Below are 15,024 nucleotides of genomic sequence, written 5' to 3' on the forward strand. Positions count from 1 at the left end.
TTGGACAAAAGACATGAACTTTATATAGGAAACAAGAACTGGCCTCAGAGCCTGCAGCACCAGAAAGGGGGGGGGCTGTGCAGGGGGGCAGAAGGAGCAGCTCCTGGGCAGGCAGGAGTGGTCAGCCTTCCTCCTGAGCCCGCCCCCTGCAATTTCTCCATCATGTCAGATGCTCCCATTTGTGGGAAAGAAAACAAACAGCTCTGAGGTGGGGGGTTTTAGGGGGAGGGGGGGTTGGCCCTGCAGTTGAGTCCCAGCTCCCTACGGAGGGGGGGTAACATGGAGTCAGCAGCCTGGTTTTCTTCTGCCCATTGCCAACTGGCCTCTGCACCGTCCAGGTGAGCCACTGTCTGTCTGTCATGGGCTTTCAGGGTTCAGCCCCCCTTCTGTGGGGCAGGCCAGCCGGTGGCGCTTGTGGTCTGGCCTACAAAATCTGGTTATTGAGCTGTCCTGGGTACTGTTCAAAGCGCCTGTTTGCCTCCTCACTGAGAGCATCACCTGCAGCAGAAGGACCAGAGGAGGGCATGAGGAAGAGGAGGGGACCCCCAGCAAGCTCAGCTCCCCCCCCCGACCCCTCGTAAAGTACCTATATGGCAGTTGTGCACCCAGATGCGATGGCCGTCATACTTGCAGTTACACTTCATGGCATTGTTGGTGAAGTCACTCTCTGCCACTTCATACCGGGGGTTAATCACCACCTGGAGGGAGGGAGGGAGGCTGAAGGGAGCCCTGTGCCCCACGGGCTGCTGGGAAGAACTGGCACCCATCCTGGGGGGCGGGGAGTGCTCTGAGATCTGGGCGTCAAAGCCCTGAGGAAGGCCTGGAGGGTGGGGGGAGCGAGGTGGAAGCTCCATGGGTGCGGTGCCCCCTGCCATGCCTGTCCCACTGATTTCAACAGGGCCTGATTTGGTGCCCAGCCTTGCACGGCCTTTTGCTCAAAAGTACATCCTATGTGGCTCGCTGCCAGGTCAGTTTCTATAGAGTTGCAGCCACAGGGCTGGATCAGGCCCTGTTTACGACAAACTAGGCAGAGAGGGGGGGGGTAGAGAGAGGGAATCGCTTCCTGCCTCTCACAAGACCAGGCTTGGCAGGGACTCCCTTAATAGAAATGGAGAGTTGGAAGGACCCCCTGTGTATGTGTCTCCTCTGGGAGGGAATTCTGTAACAAATGAGACAATCCCTTGTCCTTCCTTCCACCTCCGAGACTCTCCCTGTCCACCATGCTCTCAAGCTAAGCAGACATGTGCCTAGGGGCTTCAGACAAACACACCCTGTTGTGAGACTACCAACCTTTATTTTACTGTAATTTAAAAGTGTCGTTATGCTTCTACTTTCCTGTATTTGCTGCCTGCATTGAAATGTAAGTAAACATTATTTATTTATTTTGTCTTACTAAAACTTGTGGTACCTTTTTTGCAGCAGGTAAAGAAAGGAAGGTCAGTAAACCGCAAATAAAGGTATAAAAAGGTATAACTGCCTCATTCCTAAAATTCAGTAAGCTGCAAAATGACTTAAGTGTGTTTACTTTGCTAAAAAGGCTTAATAGCCCACTTAGCTTTTCCATTTCTCCCACACGTGGGATAGGTGGTTTAAATTTTAACCTACAGATTTAATCCTCAATTCATCTCAGCGAAGGGACTCCCAGGATCATCTAGTCCAACCCCTGCAATGCAGGAACCGCAGCTATAGCATCCCTGACAGTTGCCATTCACACAACCTACAGTCCACCTGAGGAGTTTGCTGCCCCCTGCCCTCCCTCTTCTTGTCTCACCTGCAGGATGTAGTTGCCAGCCTTGACATCGGTGATGTCTATCCACTGGCAGTCAATGTCGTGGCGATAGAGGTCCCAGCAGCCCACCGTGATGCCCTGCTCCCCAAAGTTGGCACATTCATAGCGCTTGCTCACATCTGTCCAAAGAAAGGGAGGGGGTCAAGTCCTGCCAGGGGGCGGCAAACTCCTCCCTGAACTCCTGGGGAGCTGCATCTGCTGCCAGTCAGTGTAGGCAAACCTGAGCTCATTAGACTCCTTTCGATCCCATGCCTATCTGGGCTTCTGAGCCTCAGAGCAAAGGCAGCCACTGCCCCCCTGCTCCCCCCCCCGGAGGCTCCTCATGCTGTTCCCCACCCCACAGCCACAGGCACCCTGGCAGCATCACCCACCCTCGTGGCATTCAGTGTCCTCCAGGCAGAAGCTGGCCTTGTGTCCCTCTGCGACTTTGGTGCCATTGGAAGTCAGAAGGTCATAGTGGGTGAAGACGTCCATGCTGTGGTAGTGCCTGGGGTGAGACATGGCAGTGTTGTGTAGTGGTTAGAGCATCGGACAAGGAGAGACCAGGGTCCATGAAGCTCCCTGGGCAACTAGCCTACCTTGCAGGGGTGTTGGGGGTATTTAAATAAAGAGGGCAGGGAGAGAACCATGCATTCACCACCTTTAGTTCCTTGGGGGGATATAAACGCAGCAGAATAAAGAGAGAGAGAGAGAGAGCCAGCCCTGCCCTGCCCTGAGTCCAGAGGAGACCAAGGGAGAGAAAGGCACTCACCCGTGACATTCGTGCCAGACCCAGGAGTGGCGCCCTGCCTTGGGCCGAAAGTCAGCCCGGCCGTTGTTGTGGATCTGCGAGGAGAAGCGCAGGAGGCGGCGATGGCCGTAGGGCCAGTTGGCATTGCGTGCGCTGCTGGACAGGCAGTTCTCCTCTGCAGCACAGTAGAGCATATGCAGAGGGCGGTCCTCAATGTACGCCGTCTCTTGTACCAGGGGGGCATGCAGCAGCAAGTCCGAGGCAGCTGTCAAGAGAGAAGGGGAGGGGGCTGGGAGGGGGCCGGCATAGGGCCAGCTGAAGAGCCAGCCTCTGCTGTGGGGCTGGCCCCTCTGCCTCTCAGTGACCCCACACCCAGGGCTTCAGAGCCGGCCCCCAGTGAAGGTGGCAGGGCATGTCTCTCAAAGGAGCCCCTTCCTCCCCTGACCCCCAAGTGGCTTCCAGGTGGGTTTGCTCCCAGGGCTCTCTCTGCCCGCCAGCAGCCCCTCCCCCTGCCTCACTTTCTGAGCAGATGACTCCAGCGGCGAATCGTGTGCCCGTCTTGGGGCAGTTGAGGGTGCTGTGGTGCTGGCAGTGGCTCAGCGCCATCTCGTGCCCGCCACACTTCACCCCGCTCAGCACCATCTCTGTCACATTGCTGGCATCCCAGTACCACGTTTCCTGGGGACAGAGCACAAGAGGCAGGGCAGTGGGGCACCTTCGTCCCTGTCTGTGGCCAACACAAGCAGAGGCACCAAACAGAAGGATCTCAGAAGGGTCCTCCAAGGGCCATCTAGTCCAGCCCCCTGGAATGCAGGAATCGCAACTAAATCCTCTGGGACACAGGGCCACCCAGCCTCTGCTTCAAACCTCCTGAGGGAGTGTGTTGTGCTGGATCCCAAATCCTATTCTCGCAGTGTCCAACCAGAGGCCACAGCACCTGATCCAATGGACTCTCCTGCCTTGTTGGAGCAGGGCGGGTGGCCATCTGCCAGGGCTGCTTCAGCTGCCATACCTGCACTGCAGCGGGTCAGACTAGATGGCCCCTGGCATCCCTCCCAAGTCCACAGTTCTCTTGACTAGTAGCCCCCACATCCCTCCTCTTCTCCACTGGGCCTCTTCTCCTTCACCCAGCTGCCCTCCCAGGAAACCGCCGCCCCCCCCAGACTGCCTCCTTCCCAGCCCCACGGCTGCCCCCCACCTACCGTCACAGCATGCATGGCATAGCCCAGGCCGAGTTGGCGACAGGCCACCATGGCCTCAGTGGTACCCCAGCCTGTGCTGCAGACGGTGCCCCAGCGGCCGGTGTGCTTCACCTCCACGCGCCCCTCAAATGCAGTTCGTCCCCCGGCGATGCGGATCTGTGGGGAAGCCCAGCGATGAGCCGGTGGCTGTCCCTCCCCATCCTGGCTGGCTGCCCCTTTCCACCTGCCAAGGCCAGGAAGGCAGGCAGGCAGGCAGGCAGTGGCCACCCTCAGCCCAGGCCGAGTGGGGGGGGGGCATGTCATCGTGGCCTCAAGGGTTCCCCAGCCCCTCCCCCACAGATTCACTGGGGGTTGGCAGCCCCAATCTGCACAGGGGGAGTTGGGAGCTGGGAAAAGCCTGCAGGCAGCCTAGTGAAGTTTCCAGTCCTTTGGGAGGAGCCGCTGCTGCTGCTGCTGCTACTTGGGGGATGGAGAGAGGGCAAGACCCTCTTCCCTGGGGCCCCCAGTGCTGACCATGGTTTCGTGGCCCATGTAGGGGATGTTGCAGCGGACGGCCGCATCCTCTGTGTGCTTGCAGTCCTCCTGCGTGATGTTCTTGTGGGGGCAGCTCCAAAGGGACTTCTCGGTGCCCAGGCAGCGCACCTCATTCAGGTGGATCTGGCCCATTCCTGTGGCAGGAGAGGAAACGCTGGGCCTCTGGGAATGGCCAGCTGAGAGCCCCTTTTGGGGGGCAGTCTATGGGGAAGGTGGTGGTAGGGATTCAGAGACTGCCCGTGCCCCCTTTCTCCATCCCAAGCCACCACCCACATTTCATTTGCCAGGCTAGTCTTTTCTGTAGAAGCATATTTGTTTCCAAAGTGAGCCTGGTGGGGGGAGCATGCACAGTTGGGGGACCCCCCCCCATGAACATGATGTGCCAGGCCTTTCTGGCACCAGTGGCAGTCCAGGCGGCTGTGGGGTGTGTGTGGAGGGACTGTTGGGCACCCGCGAAGGAGCAGCCCAGTCCCCGTCCCCCCAGCGGCTCACCTTGGCCCATGCGTGCCCCCGTCAGAGCCTCCTTGGCACTCCCAAAGCCCAGCTCCCGACACACGACGCTGGCCGATGCCAGGCTCCACCGGTCGTCACAGACGGTGCCCCACTCGCTCTTCTTCAGCACTTCGACCCGCCCCTCGCCGGGCTTGGCCCCACCCTTCAGCCGGACGCGTTGCTGTAGGGAGCAAAGGGCAGCTGAGACACCAGGAGGTGGTGCCCTGAGGCTGCCCGACTCCATGTTCCTCAGAGGTAGTGCAGTGCAGTGGTTTGAGGGCTAGGACCTGGGAAAGACTCCACCACGATGGAGCTCACAGGCTGATCTTTGGGCATCTGCCATCTCTCAGCCTGACCTACCTTGCAGGGTTGTTGCAGGACAAAATGGGAAGAGGGTGCCAACTTGCGCTCCATTTGGAGGAAAGGAGGGATGTTTAGGTCATAATAAACAGCTGTTTCCTGCGTTCCAGGGGGTCAGACTAGATGACCCTTGGGGGTCCCTTCCAACTCCACAATTCTATGATTCTGTGAAATAGCCGGCAGGCTGCTCTCTCTTGCCGCCAGGCTGGGAAAGCGCCCCCTGCTCCCTCCTTCCCCGCTCACCTGCCCCGCCTGCTGCCGCTGCCTCTTCTTCTTCTGGGCATTCCCTGTGGCAAATAGTGGCCCAGGGACGCAGCTGACCACGGCCGGCATCCCCGCCCTGCAGACACCCGTCGCATTGCCCTTGTAGAACTCGAAGGAGCAGAGGGAGAGGTGCACCTCTGTCCCCAGACAGGCCACCGAGTGCAGGCGGTAGTTCAGCGGCTGCCGCTCCACAGAGAGCCTGCAGGGAAGAGGAGGGGGGTCAGAGGGCAGGGCTGGAAGGAGCACACAGGTGGGGCACCTGTGGAGCAGGCATGCATCGTAGCATCTGCCCCCCCCTTCTGCTGTCCCCTGCACTCCCATACCAAGCAGGGTCCTCGGCTCCTCTGGACCTGGAATGCTGGTTGCAAAAGAGCCTCTGGCTCCCTCCGAGGGCAGCAGCCTGGTGCCAGTCCTGCCCTCAGACTCCCAGGGCCCCATTACCTCTTGGTGCCCCTAAAGTCCTCCCTGCGTCTATGTTTGGGGCGAGACCTGGAGACCGGCCTGGAAGACAGACAGACAAGGTGAGTGACGGAGCCCACCATGCACCCCTCCCTCCCTGGGGTCGGATCCTTGCAAACTCTGCTCATTTGCACTGCTCCGGGATGGATCAGGCCGCAGAGGCCAGCCCAGGCTTGTCAGAAGCAAGCCTGGCATCCATTCCCCCAGGACTCATGCCAGCAGCCCCAGCCCCTGCGCAGAGAAGCCATGCAGCGCCACACCGGCAGCCATGCATTGCAGGGGGTGGGTCTCTTCCAGCTCTGCTGTTCTATGCTCAATGTGTCATTTCTGCCTTGGGACACTGAAGAACAGGAGAATCCCTCCCTCCCGCCCTCACTGTCATTCAAAGCCTCCCTCTAGCCCACCCCACTGTGCCCCACAGCACCATGCAAAGTGCTGTGAGAAAGCTCAAGCTGATTACAGTCCCCATTTTGTCCCCAGCAGCTGGCACATGTAGGGTGGTAGACTGCTTCTGAAAAAGGAGGCTCCATTTAGCCAAGAGGGATCCTAGCTCAGCAGCAGAGGACATGGTGCTTTGAATGCAGAACAGCCCAGGATACCCCCCCTCCCCCCCAAAAAAATCTCTCTCACACACAGAAGGCTGGGAAATATCTTTTTTTTGCCTGGTGGGACTTTGGAGAGTCCTAACAGAGAGCTCAGGGCAGAATGGACCAGGGAATGAGGCAGGGTAAACCCACTTCCTCTGGCCTTCAGGAATTTGTCAAATTCCCTTCTAAAGTGCCCCCCATCTGACTTGTGGCAGCAGATTCCATGTTCTGCAATGAAGAGCTGTCTTTTTGCCCACTGGAACTCTCTCAACATTGTATCACTTCCTGAGTCCTGGAATTGTGAAAGAGAGAGGACCCACCCCACAAAAAAGAAGCCCTTTCTGTGTGATTTTATCATCCTTCCTCCTATACCTCCTTTTGCCCTAAGGCTGAGCCTCCCAGAATTTGCCCTTTTAGGGAAGACTCAGAGAGGAAACTGATGATGCCACAGAGTGGACCCACGTTACACGGTGCCTCCTGTTGTGGCGGGACCTGGGTGCTCAGCTCCCTCCCAGTGCCCCCCCCCCTTGCAGCCAACCTTTGCTTGCCTGCCTGCCTGCAAAGATGCCTCTTTCTTCCCAGCTGAAGGCACACAGACGTGCCCTCAGCCCAGCAGTGAGTCACTGCTCAGACATTCCTGGACCAGACAGAGCACACACTGCCGCCTTTGTCCAAAGTCCTTCGCGGCCAGACGCCCATTCACATGGCTCAGGTGCTGCCCCACTTTCCTTCTCCCCCCACCCCCCGTCCTGCCCGCTCCTTTCCTTGGAAACATTCCGGTGTCTTCCCGTGCCATTGACACACCAGCTCCCCAGGCCGAGTCAGGGTGATGGAGACAGAGCAAGCATCCATCTCAAGTCCAGAGGGGTTCACTCCTGTCTGTCTGTCAAATGACCCTCGGGTCCCTTCCACCTCTATAATGCCATGATTCCAACTCTGCATAGCAGAGCGGGGGGGGGGGGCTCCAAAGGGTCCTATCAATACAAATGCTGCCTCCCCCCAAACTCTCCATGCTCCTCAGTGCCGGCCCCCATCCGCACAGCAGAAATGGCTCAGTTCCAGGGCAGCCTAAGGCCATGAGACACTCATGCCCCTGACAAGACAAGAAATGTCACCCACACCTGGGGAATGCCCTAGAGAGAGGTGCTGCCCTACTGAGAGGCAGAGGACGCAGAAAGCAGAGAGCGCAGCCCTCCAGCAGCGCCTCTGAGTCACCGGGTGAACCTCCTGCCCTCAAACTCGCAGGGGAAGCATTGCGGAAAGGGGCACTCGGTTTGGGGAGGAGGTTCACCACCTCCCCTTCTGGATCCACAGCCAGTGAATCCGGACTGAGCAGGACAGCATGGCCCCCTGTCAGGTGGGGGTACGGTAGGACTCAGGGGCCAGGGGGGCCAGGGTCCACCTGCTGCACAGAAACAGTGGCCTCTTGGCTCCATTACCTCTTCCGGGGGCCTGGCTTCCTCCGGCCCTTGGCAGCTCGCTTGGCCCGCCTGCGGGAGGAAAGTCAACAGGGCCTCTTCAGGAAGATAGGTGAGGGGCCTGGCAGGGGGAGGTGGGGGAGTCCCGAGGGCAACATCTTGCCAAGTTGGCCTCCAATCCTCCTGCTCTCTAGCTGCGAGAGCTGGAGGTGCTTCCGCAGAGCAGCTTCCCACCTCCCACTCAGACACCACCCCCAAATCTGGCTTCCATTAAGGTTTTTTGCTAACCGTCTGAATTCAAAGCAACTTAGCTGGCAAGACAGGAAGGTCCAAGGCAAGACAGCAACCTCCTCCAAAGACCTTGGCTCCTTGCAAGGCAAGATAGACATTGCTAGACGTGAGCTGTAGGATAGCTCAGTTCCAGAGTGGTGATGTCATTTACAACATGTCCAAACCCATAAATTTTGGTGCCCAGAACTGGACATAGGACTCCAGGTGAAGGCTGACCAAGACAGACTAGAGCAGGACTCTGACTTCCCTGATCAGGACACTAGACTTCTGTTGATGCATCCTAGAATTGTATTAGCCTTTTTTGCTGCTGCATCACACTGTGGACTCATGTCAAGCTTGTGATCTAATAAGACCCCAAGATCCTTTTCACATGACCTGCTGTCAAGTCAGGTGTCCCCCATTCTCTATACAAAGCTGGTTATCCCTGCCTAAGTGTAGAACCTGAAATTTGTCCCTATTAAAATCCATTTTGCCAGTTTTAGCCCAGTTTCCCAATCTGTTAAAGGTCATATTGAATCCAGATTCTGACATCTGCGGCATTTGTGACACCTCCCAGTTTGGCGTAATCCTTGACAGGGTCTTGACACATGGCTGGACATGACAGTATCCAAGATTAAGTGCAGATAGATAGATAGATAGATAGATAGATAGATAGATAGATAGATAGATTTAGATATACTGGTAGGTAGGTAGGTAGGTAGGTAGGTAGGTAGGTAGATAGGTAGATAGATAGGTAGATAGATAGATAGATAGATAGATAGATAGATAGATAGATAGATAGATAGATACTTTATTGTCACTGTATGTAGTACAACAAAATTAAATGCCATCCCACATTTACTGCCACATATACGCATTTATACATTTACAACCACACATACACATACATACCATCCATCACGACTCCCCAAAGATCATATCATTTGGTTACAGCATTTAAAATAGTTATGGCTCTTGGATAAAAACTGGTTTTTTTAGTCTATTCATTCTTGATTTAAGAGGGTGGGGAAGAGCCCAACGGTCCTCTCCTGATTTCTCAACAGATGACTGCAGTGCCTGGAGACAGACAGTCAGGTCATGCATCTATAGCAGTGACCAGAGGAGGAATGACCACTGGCAGGAGCACAGAGAGAAGAAATGCCGTGGTGCAATTGACTGCCTTTCTCTGCTCCAGCTGCAACAAAACATGTCTCTCCCCTACTGGTCTCTCCAGTCACAGCTGGAACTCTTCAACAGTCTGACTTCACCCCCAAAGACACCCTCCTCCATTGTCTCCAGAGACAGACAATGTTAACCAGCATGTGACCAGTCCATTCCCCCTGCCCCCTCCCCCATGGAGGTCAGTGGCAAGACTGTCCTCTGAGGGTCTGACTGGGGGGGCATCTCGGTTCTAACCCCTCCATGCACTCACTCACTTGTAGAAATTGCGGTTGACCTTCTTCTCGGCAGGGAAGCCCAGCATCCCACAGATGACACGGCTGTTGCGGCTGCTCCAGTTCTCATCGCAGATCTGTGCCCAGCTGCCCCGGTGGCGGACCTCCACAATGCCCTCCACCACGGGCAGGGGGCGCTTGGCGTGGGAGACCACGGGGCGCAGGCGCAGCTCCTCCACTTGGTTCTGCTCTGTCTGGAGGGAGGGAGGGAGGGAGGGTCAGCCCCATGCAGAGACCTCTGCCCCAACTGCATGGCCTGAGCTCCCCTCCGCACCTGGCAGGGGATTGGGTTCTACCCTGAGAAAGGATGCTTGAGTTGTGATTCCTGCATTGCAGGGCATTGGACTGGATGACCCTTGGGGTCCCTTCCAACTCTGCAATCCTATGTTGCTAAGACCCCCTGCTTGGTCTGTCCCCTTCACAGCCCAGGCTGGGGAGGAAAGGAAAAGTAAAACCAGCCCTTCTTGGGGTAGGGTGGGGGGCTACAGACCGACACAAGTGGAATAGACTTCTGCAGTGGAAATGGGAATTTTGACCCCTTAAGGCTTGATATTGACACACAGAGAGGCTGCTCTATAAAGAAGTGCCAGGACCTCAAGCTTTTGCCCATCTGGGCTGGCCTATTTCTGGAGTCTGGTAGCTGGATCAGACCAAGGAGTTTACGAGTGCCCAACAGTGGCACCCCCGAGAGACCCACAAGGGGGCTTGAGAGCAGCGGCGGCAGCAACCCTGGCCCACCGTGGACCCCCCACCCAGTGGCTGGTCATCAGAGACATGGTGCTTCCCCTCTTGGAAAGAGAAGGCCCTTCCTCCATGCAATCTGTCTAATCTTCTTTCAAAGGGGCCTCACCTGACTGTCCAGCTAAGCACCAGGAGGAGAAGCAGCTGATGAATTCATAGTTAACTAAACAGCAGCAGAAGTAAAAATGAGATGGTAGCATCTTAGATTTAATCATTTTAGTTTAATTTGGATTCAAATTAAGAGAAAGGCAATTCTGACTAAGCATCAGAAAGAACTTTCCTTTCCGGCGCTGGGAGGCTTCTGAATAGACGGTGGATGACCACCTGTCAGGGATCCTTTAGCTGTGACTCCTGCCTTGCAGGGGGTTGGACTAGATGATCCTCAGGGCCCCTTCCAACACTACAATTCCATGACTCAATGAATAAGGTGACTGAAGGATCTGCTTGAACTGCTATGTTTAATAACAACACTGTGGAAGTGGCCAAGCCACTATCTCCTCTCTAGGAGGCTGCAAAAAAGCCTCTCTGAAAGCTCAGGCCCCTAGCAGCTCCTCCAGCCATGATAAGATGCAGGGAATAAAATGTGTAATCATTTTCAAGGCGCAACATTAGAAGCAGGAAGCAGAGAAACAGGTGAGACGGCAGCCCAGCAGGTCCTGCTGCCAAGGAAGCCCCAGGTGAAGGGGGTCTCCAAGCCAGAGAGGCTCGCCCACCTCCCTTCCACACTGGCAACCCCTCGGGGGATGAGGGGCGTGGCGCTGGAGCAGCGCGGGGCTTTGCGCGCCCTTCCCAGCGCTCCAGCTGGGGCTCCGGAGGGCGGCTGGCTTACAGCGCCACGCCCCTCATCCCCCGCTTGCCCACCCCCCCTCCCGAGGGGCGGCCAGTGCGGGAGGGAGGTGGGCGGAGAGGCGGCCCACCGGGGGCGCCGAGGGATCGTCGCGCTAGGGCGGCCGATCCCCTTAAGGCGGCCCTGAATCCCTGGACCCAAAAATGCAACCACAGGGGTGTGGAGCCTCTTTAATAGAAAGCAACATGGCTTTGCTGTAGCCAAGTGACGCCAGGCGGCCCCCACTTTCCCCTCGAGTGACGAGTCACAAAATGGAATGCTGTGGGTGTAAAATGCCTCTGGCCTCCTGCCCAGCTGGTGCCCCAGTTCCAGGGGTGACGTCACACACACACGCACACCCGCCAGCTGGAGATGGGAGGCCATCAGGGTGGGGTGAGGAGGGAAGCCAGGAGCTCCAATGGAGGAGGAAGCCCTGAGCACAGGAAGGAAGAGCAAAGGGGGTCTGTGTGGGGTGAGGGGTCTGCTGTAGTTTCCCAGGAGGACTTCCTGACTGGGAGTGGGGAAGAGTTTACCCGCCTCAAATTTCTCCAGAATATAATACGGCCAAACTGGCAATGGAAAAGTGGAAGGAATGTGGCCCCAAACCAGCCCTGCCCAACTCCAGGGGCACCTCAGGCCAGGCTCCCTCTTGCCCCCCCCCACTCCTTCCCCGCTTCCGCAGTGACCCCCTTTCACCCCCAGGGCTAGATCCCAGACTGTGCAAACAGTGACGTTAAAGCCCCACATAGGAATGTGCTGGAGCCACGAGACATTTTTCCTGGAAAATCACCCTCCAACTGAACATTTCCTCTCCCATCATGGAGGAAACACATCCCAGCCAGCTGGCCACAGGCAGCTGCAAGAGGAACATCTGGCAAGAGCTGCCTTGCTCTTGCTTGCTGTTTCCTACTCTTTCTCGCCTGCCATAGATGCATAAACACCCACACCTGGGCATCCCATGAAGCTGAGCTGAGGTTGGAAGATTCAGGGTAGCTGAATGCTTCCTCAAGAGCGACTGAGCCCCAAGCAACAGGCCCAGGCACTAAGGCAGGGCTGGCCCAGCTGGGGGCCCTCCTTCCTTCCTTCCTTCCACCCCCACCCCTGCCCCGCCTGGGCTCCTCTAGTCTCTTTCAGGGAACATCCTGTGCTCTTCTGACTAATGCAGCCTTGTTGCGACCCACATGGTTAGGGCAGTTGTCTGCAGCAGGAATGGGAGTCCCCCTGGCTCCCACTGTCTCTGCTCCCACAGGCACAGCAGCCCTGCTGGCCTGCTCCCCCTGCCCCTGCCCCCAAGCAACCGTCCCACCCACCCACCTCAATCACATTGGAGTCCACAAAGCCAGGGATGCGCTCGTCTTTGCAGATGACACCGGCATCTTCCTCGTGGGAGCAGTCGCTGTTGCCCCAGCCCCTCGACCGGCAGTCCATAATGCTCTTCTCGCTGCCACCACAGTTCACGTTGTCCAGCCAGATGTGCCCTGCAAAGCCATAGCCAGGAAGAGTCAGGCGGGTGATGGAGCGGGAGAAAGAGAAAGAAAGAAAGAAAGAAAGAAAGAAAGAAAGAAAGAAAGAAAGAAAAGAGCACTCAGCCTGACCTGAGAGCATCTCTAGCCAGAGACTGTTCCGAAGTCAGTCTTGGATGCCTGATCCTTAGGACTGACTGTGCTTAACCAGCAAAGAGGAGAAATGCTCTCTGCATATGCTTAAATGCACAATCTTTTAGTATTCCTTCACTGGTTCTGCAAGATTGTGGCCTAGAAAGCTGTGGAAAGTGAGGAGCCAATGTGGTTTTGTGGTTAGAGTGTCAAACCTGGAGAGACCAGGGTTCAAATCTCCATTTGGCCATAAAGCTCACTGGGTGACCATGGGCCAGTCCGTGCCTTTCAGCCGTACCCACATCACAGGGTTGTTGTGCAGATTAAATGAGGAGTGAGAGAAGCACATGGTCCACTGTGAGCTCCTTATTTAAGTGCAATAAACAATTACATAATTGTTTTATGAGCCAGTGTGGTGTAGTGGTTAAGAGCGGTAGACTTGTAACCTGGTGAACCGGGTTTGCGTCTCCGCTCCTCCACATGCAGCTGTTGGGTGACCTTGGGCTAGTCACACTTCTCTGAAGTCTCTCAGCCCCACTCACCTCACAGAGTGTTTGTTGTGGGGGAGGAAGGGAAAGGAGAATGTTAGCTGCTTTGAGACTCCTTCGGGCAGTGATAAAGCGGGATATCAAATCCAAACTCCTCCTCTTCTTCTTATGTATTTAAACAATCTATGGCCTTTTAAACTGCATGGTGTGTTTGTTACTATGTTACGTATTTTGTGATTTTTATATTGTAAACCACCCTGGGATCTTCGGATGAAGGACAGAATAGAAATTTAATAAATTAAAATGTGCAGCCTGGATCAGATCAAGGCTGCAGCTTATGAGTGTCTCCTCTTCTCAGGAACGAAACAGTGCAGGGGCTGCCCCGGCCCTCCATCCCCAGCTCCCAGCCCTGCTCCATCCCAGCCGCCACTTGCCCCGGCCCTTGATGCTTACCGATGCCTTTTCCATATTTGGCGCTGTGAGTCCAGCCAGTGGCGGCCACGAAGCCCAAGTGGCGGCAGAGAACGTGGGCGTTGGCCAGAGTGAAGTCGTCATCGCAAATGGTGCCCCACTCCTGGCTGTAGAAGACCTCAATGCGCCCCTCGTTGTGCTTGCGGGGGTAGCCAGCCAGCCGGAATTGCAGCTTGGGGCCAGCTGGGGTGCTCTGCGCTGTGGCTGTTACTGGGGTCGTGCTCTGCTGGGCAGCGCTCACCCACAGCCAGACACCACACAGCAGCCCAAGGACCTCCCACAGGGCAAGACCCATCGTCCTGGCTGCCTGGACCTGGAGGGGAAGAGAGGGAGGTTGAGGGGGGAGAACCCCCAGGGCCCAGGCAGGCAGGCAGGCAGTCGAGAGCCTGCAAGTTCATCCACGTCGTCCTCCTGCCCCAGCGAGGCCATTCCTCCACCCAGGAGCACAGAGCAAATCCCCGCGGCCATCCTGTGCCCTTGCCCAGGACCAGTGGCGCCCCACCCCGCTTCTCCTGCTGAACTGGCGCTGATGCCGCTCCCAAGGGGTCGGAACAAGTCCCCCCGCCGCATAAGCCTCTCGTCCACAGGAGCCCCTTCCACTGGCCAACGAGTCACCCTGCGGAACTGTCGAGGGTCTTTTAACTTTAGCAAAAAAGGGGGTTGCCGGTGGGCAACCTGAGAGGCGCGGACGGACCGGAGAAGGAAGGCGGAGGCGGATTTGGCCCCTCCTGGGCCAGGCAGAGAGCACTTCGGGCGGAGGAGGCAGCCGGCGGCCGCATTTGCCTAGCCGGGACTTTTAAAAGGAGAAAGTGGTTGCGAACCGGGAGAGCGAGATGGAGCCTCCACGGGCAGAAGCCGTCTACCAATTCCCGTAGGGGCCTTCCGAGAGGAACCGCGGCCCGCCCGCCCCCGCGGTCCCACGACCCAGCCGAGGAGTCCTGGCCTCCAGTGCCCGTGCGGGGAGGCGTCTGAAGGCCCCCTTCCTGCCCCCATCCCCTGTCCCGCCTCCCAGCTGCCTCTGGATGCCACGGGGTCCCACGCAGCCGCCGACCCCGGAGCTCCCCCGTCCGCCCCGAGGCCGCCTCCCCCGCTAGGAAGACTCCCGGAGCTGGGCAGGGCTGGTCCCGCCAGGCAGGCTGGGGGGGGGCGGCCTCTCCCATGGGCGCCTGCTTCGGAGGCGGCGGCGGGGTCTTCAAAGTTCCCCCTCCCGCTCGCCCCAGCTCCATCTCTTCCCGAAGGAGCGCGCGCGCCTCCGGTGCGCTCCCCGCCAGAGCCGCCTGACCTCGGCTGAGCTGCGCCGCCTCTACTGCGTCCCCGCCGCCTCCGAGCCCCGCTGCCCCGCTG

The 15,024-nt window shown here is 57.3% G+C and overlaps 1 protein-coding gene across 2 annotated transcripts; it reads right to left on the bottom strand.

The window, feature by feature from the left end:
* On the bottom strand, window positions 1-15,024 carry LOXL3 (lysyl oxidase like 3). 2 transcript variants are annotated; one of them, XM_033161192.1, is made up of 16 exons: window positions 14,963-15,024; window positions 13,663-13,993; window positions 12,441-12,604; window positions 9,542-9,753; window positions 7,857-7,907; window positions 5,813-5,872; window positions 5,351-5,570; window positions 4,748-4,928; window positions 4,235-4,389; window positions 3,722-3,877; window positions 3,038-3,197; window positions 2,541-2,784; window positions 2,161-2,276; window positions 1,772-1,908; window positions 587-698; window positions 1-498 (listed from the first exon to the last, which is right to left on the bottom strand). In XM_033161192.1, the coding sequence occupies exons 2-16, from the start codon at window positions 13,973-13,975 to the stop codon at window positions 425-427; spliced, it is 2,355 nt and encodes a 784-aa protein (XP_033017083.1). In that variant the 5' UTR covers window positions 13,976-13,993; window positions 14,963-15,024; the 3' UTR covers window positions 1-424. The 2 variants fall into 2 exon arrangements, with proteins under 2 accessions (XP_033017083.1, XP_033017084.1); XM_033161193.1 differs by lacking the exons at window positions 5,813-5,872; window positions 7,857-7,907.

This window comes from Lacerta agilis, chromosome 9 (genome assembly GCF_009819535.1).
Source record: "Lacerta agilis isolate rLacAgi1 chromosome 9, rLacAgi1.pri, whole genome shotgun sequence".
NCBI lineage: Eukaryota > Metazoa > Chordata > Lepidosauria > Squamata > Lacertidae > Lacerta > Lacerta agilis.

Excerpts from the sequence above, each read along its gene's own strand:
- LOXL3 (XM_033161192.1), bottom strand. The coding sequence starts at position 13,975 with ATGGGTCTTGCCCTGTGGGAGGTCCTTGGGCTGCTGTGTGGTGTCTGG. Across the intron at positions 5,873-7,856 it reads AAGCCAGGCCCCCGGAAGAG|GCCGGTCTCCAGGTCTCGCC; the intron begins GTAATGGAGCCA and ends TCTGTCTTCCAG. Across the intron at positions 2,785-3,037 it reads TGGAGTCATCTGCTCAGAAA|CTGCCTCGGACTTGCTGCTG; the intron begins GTGAGGCAGGGG and ends CTCTCTTGACAG.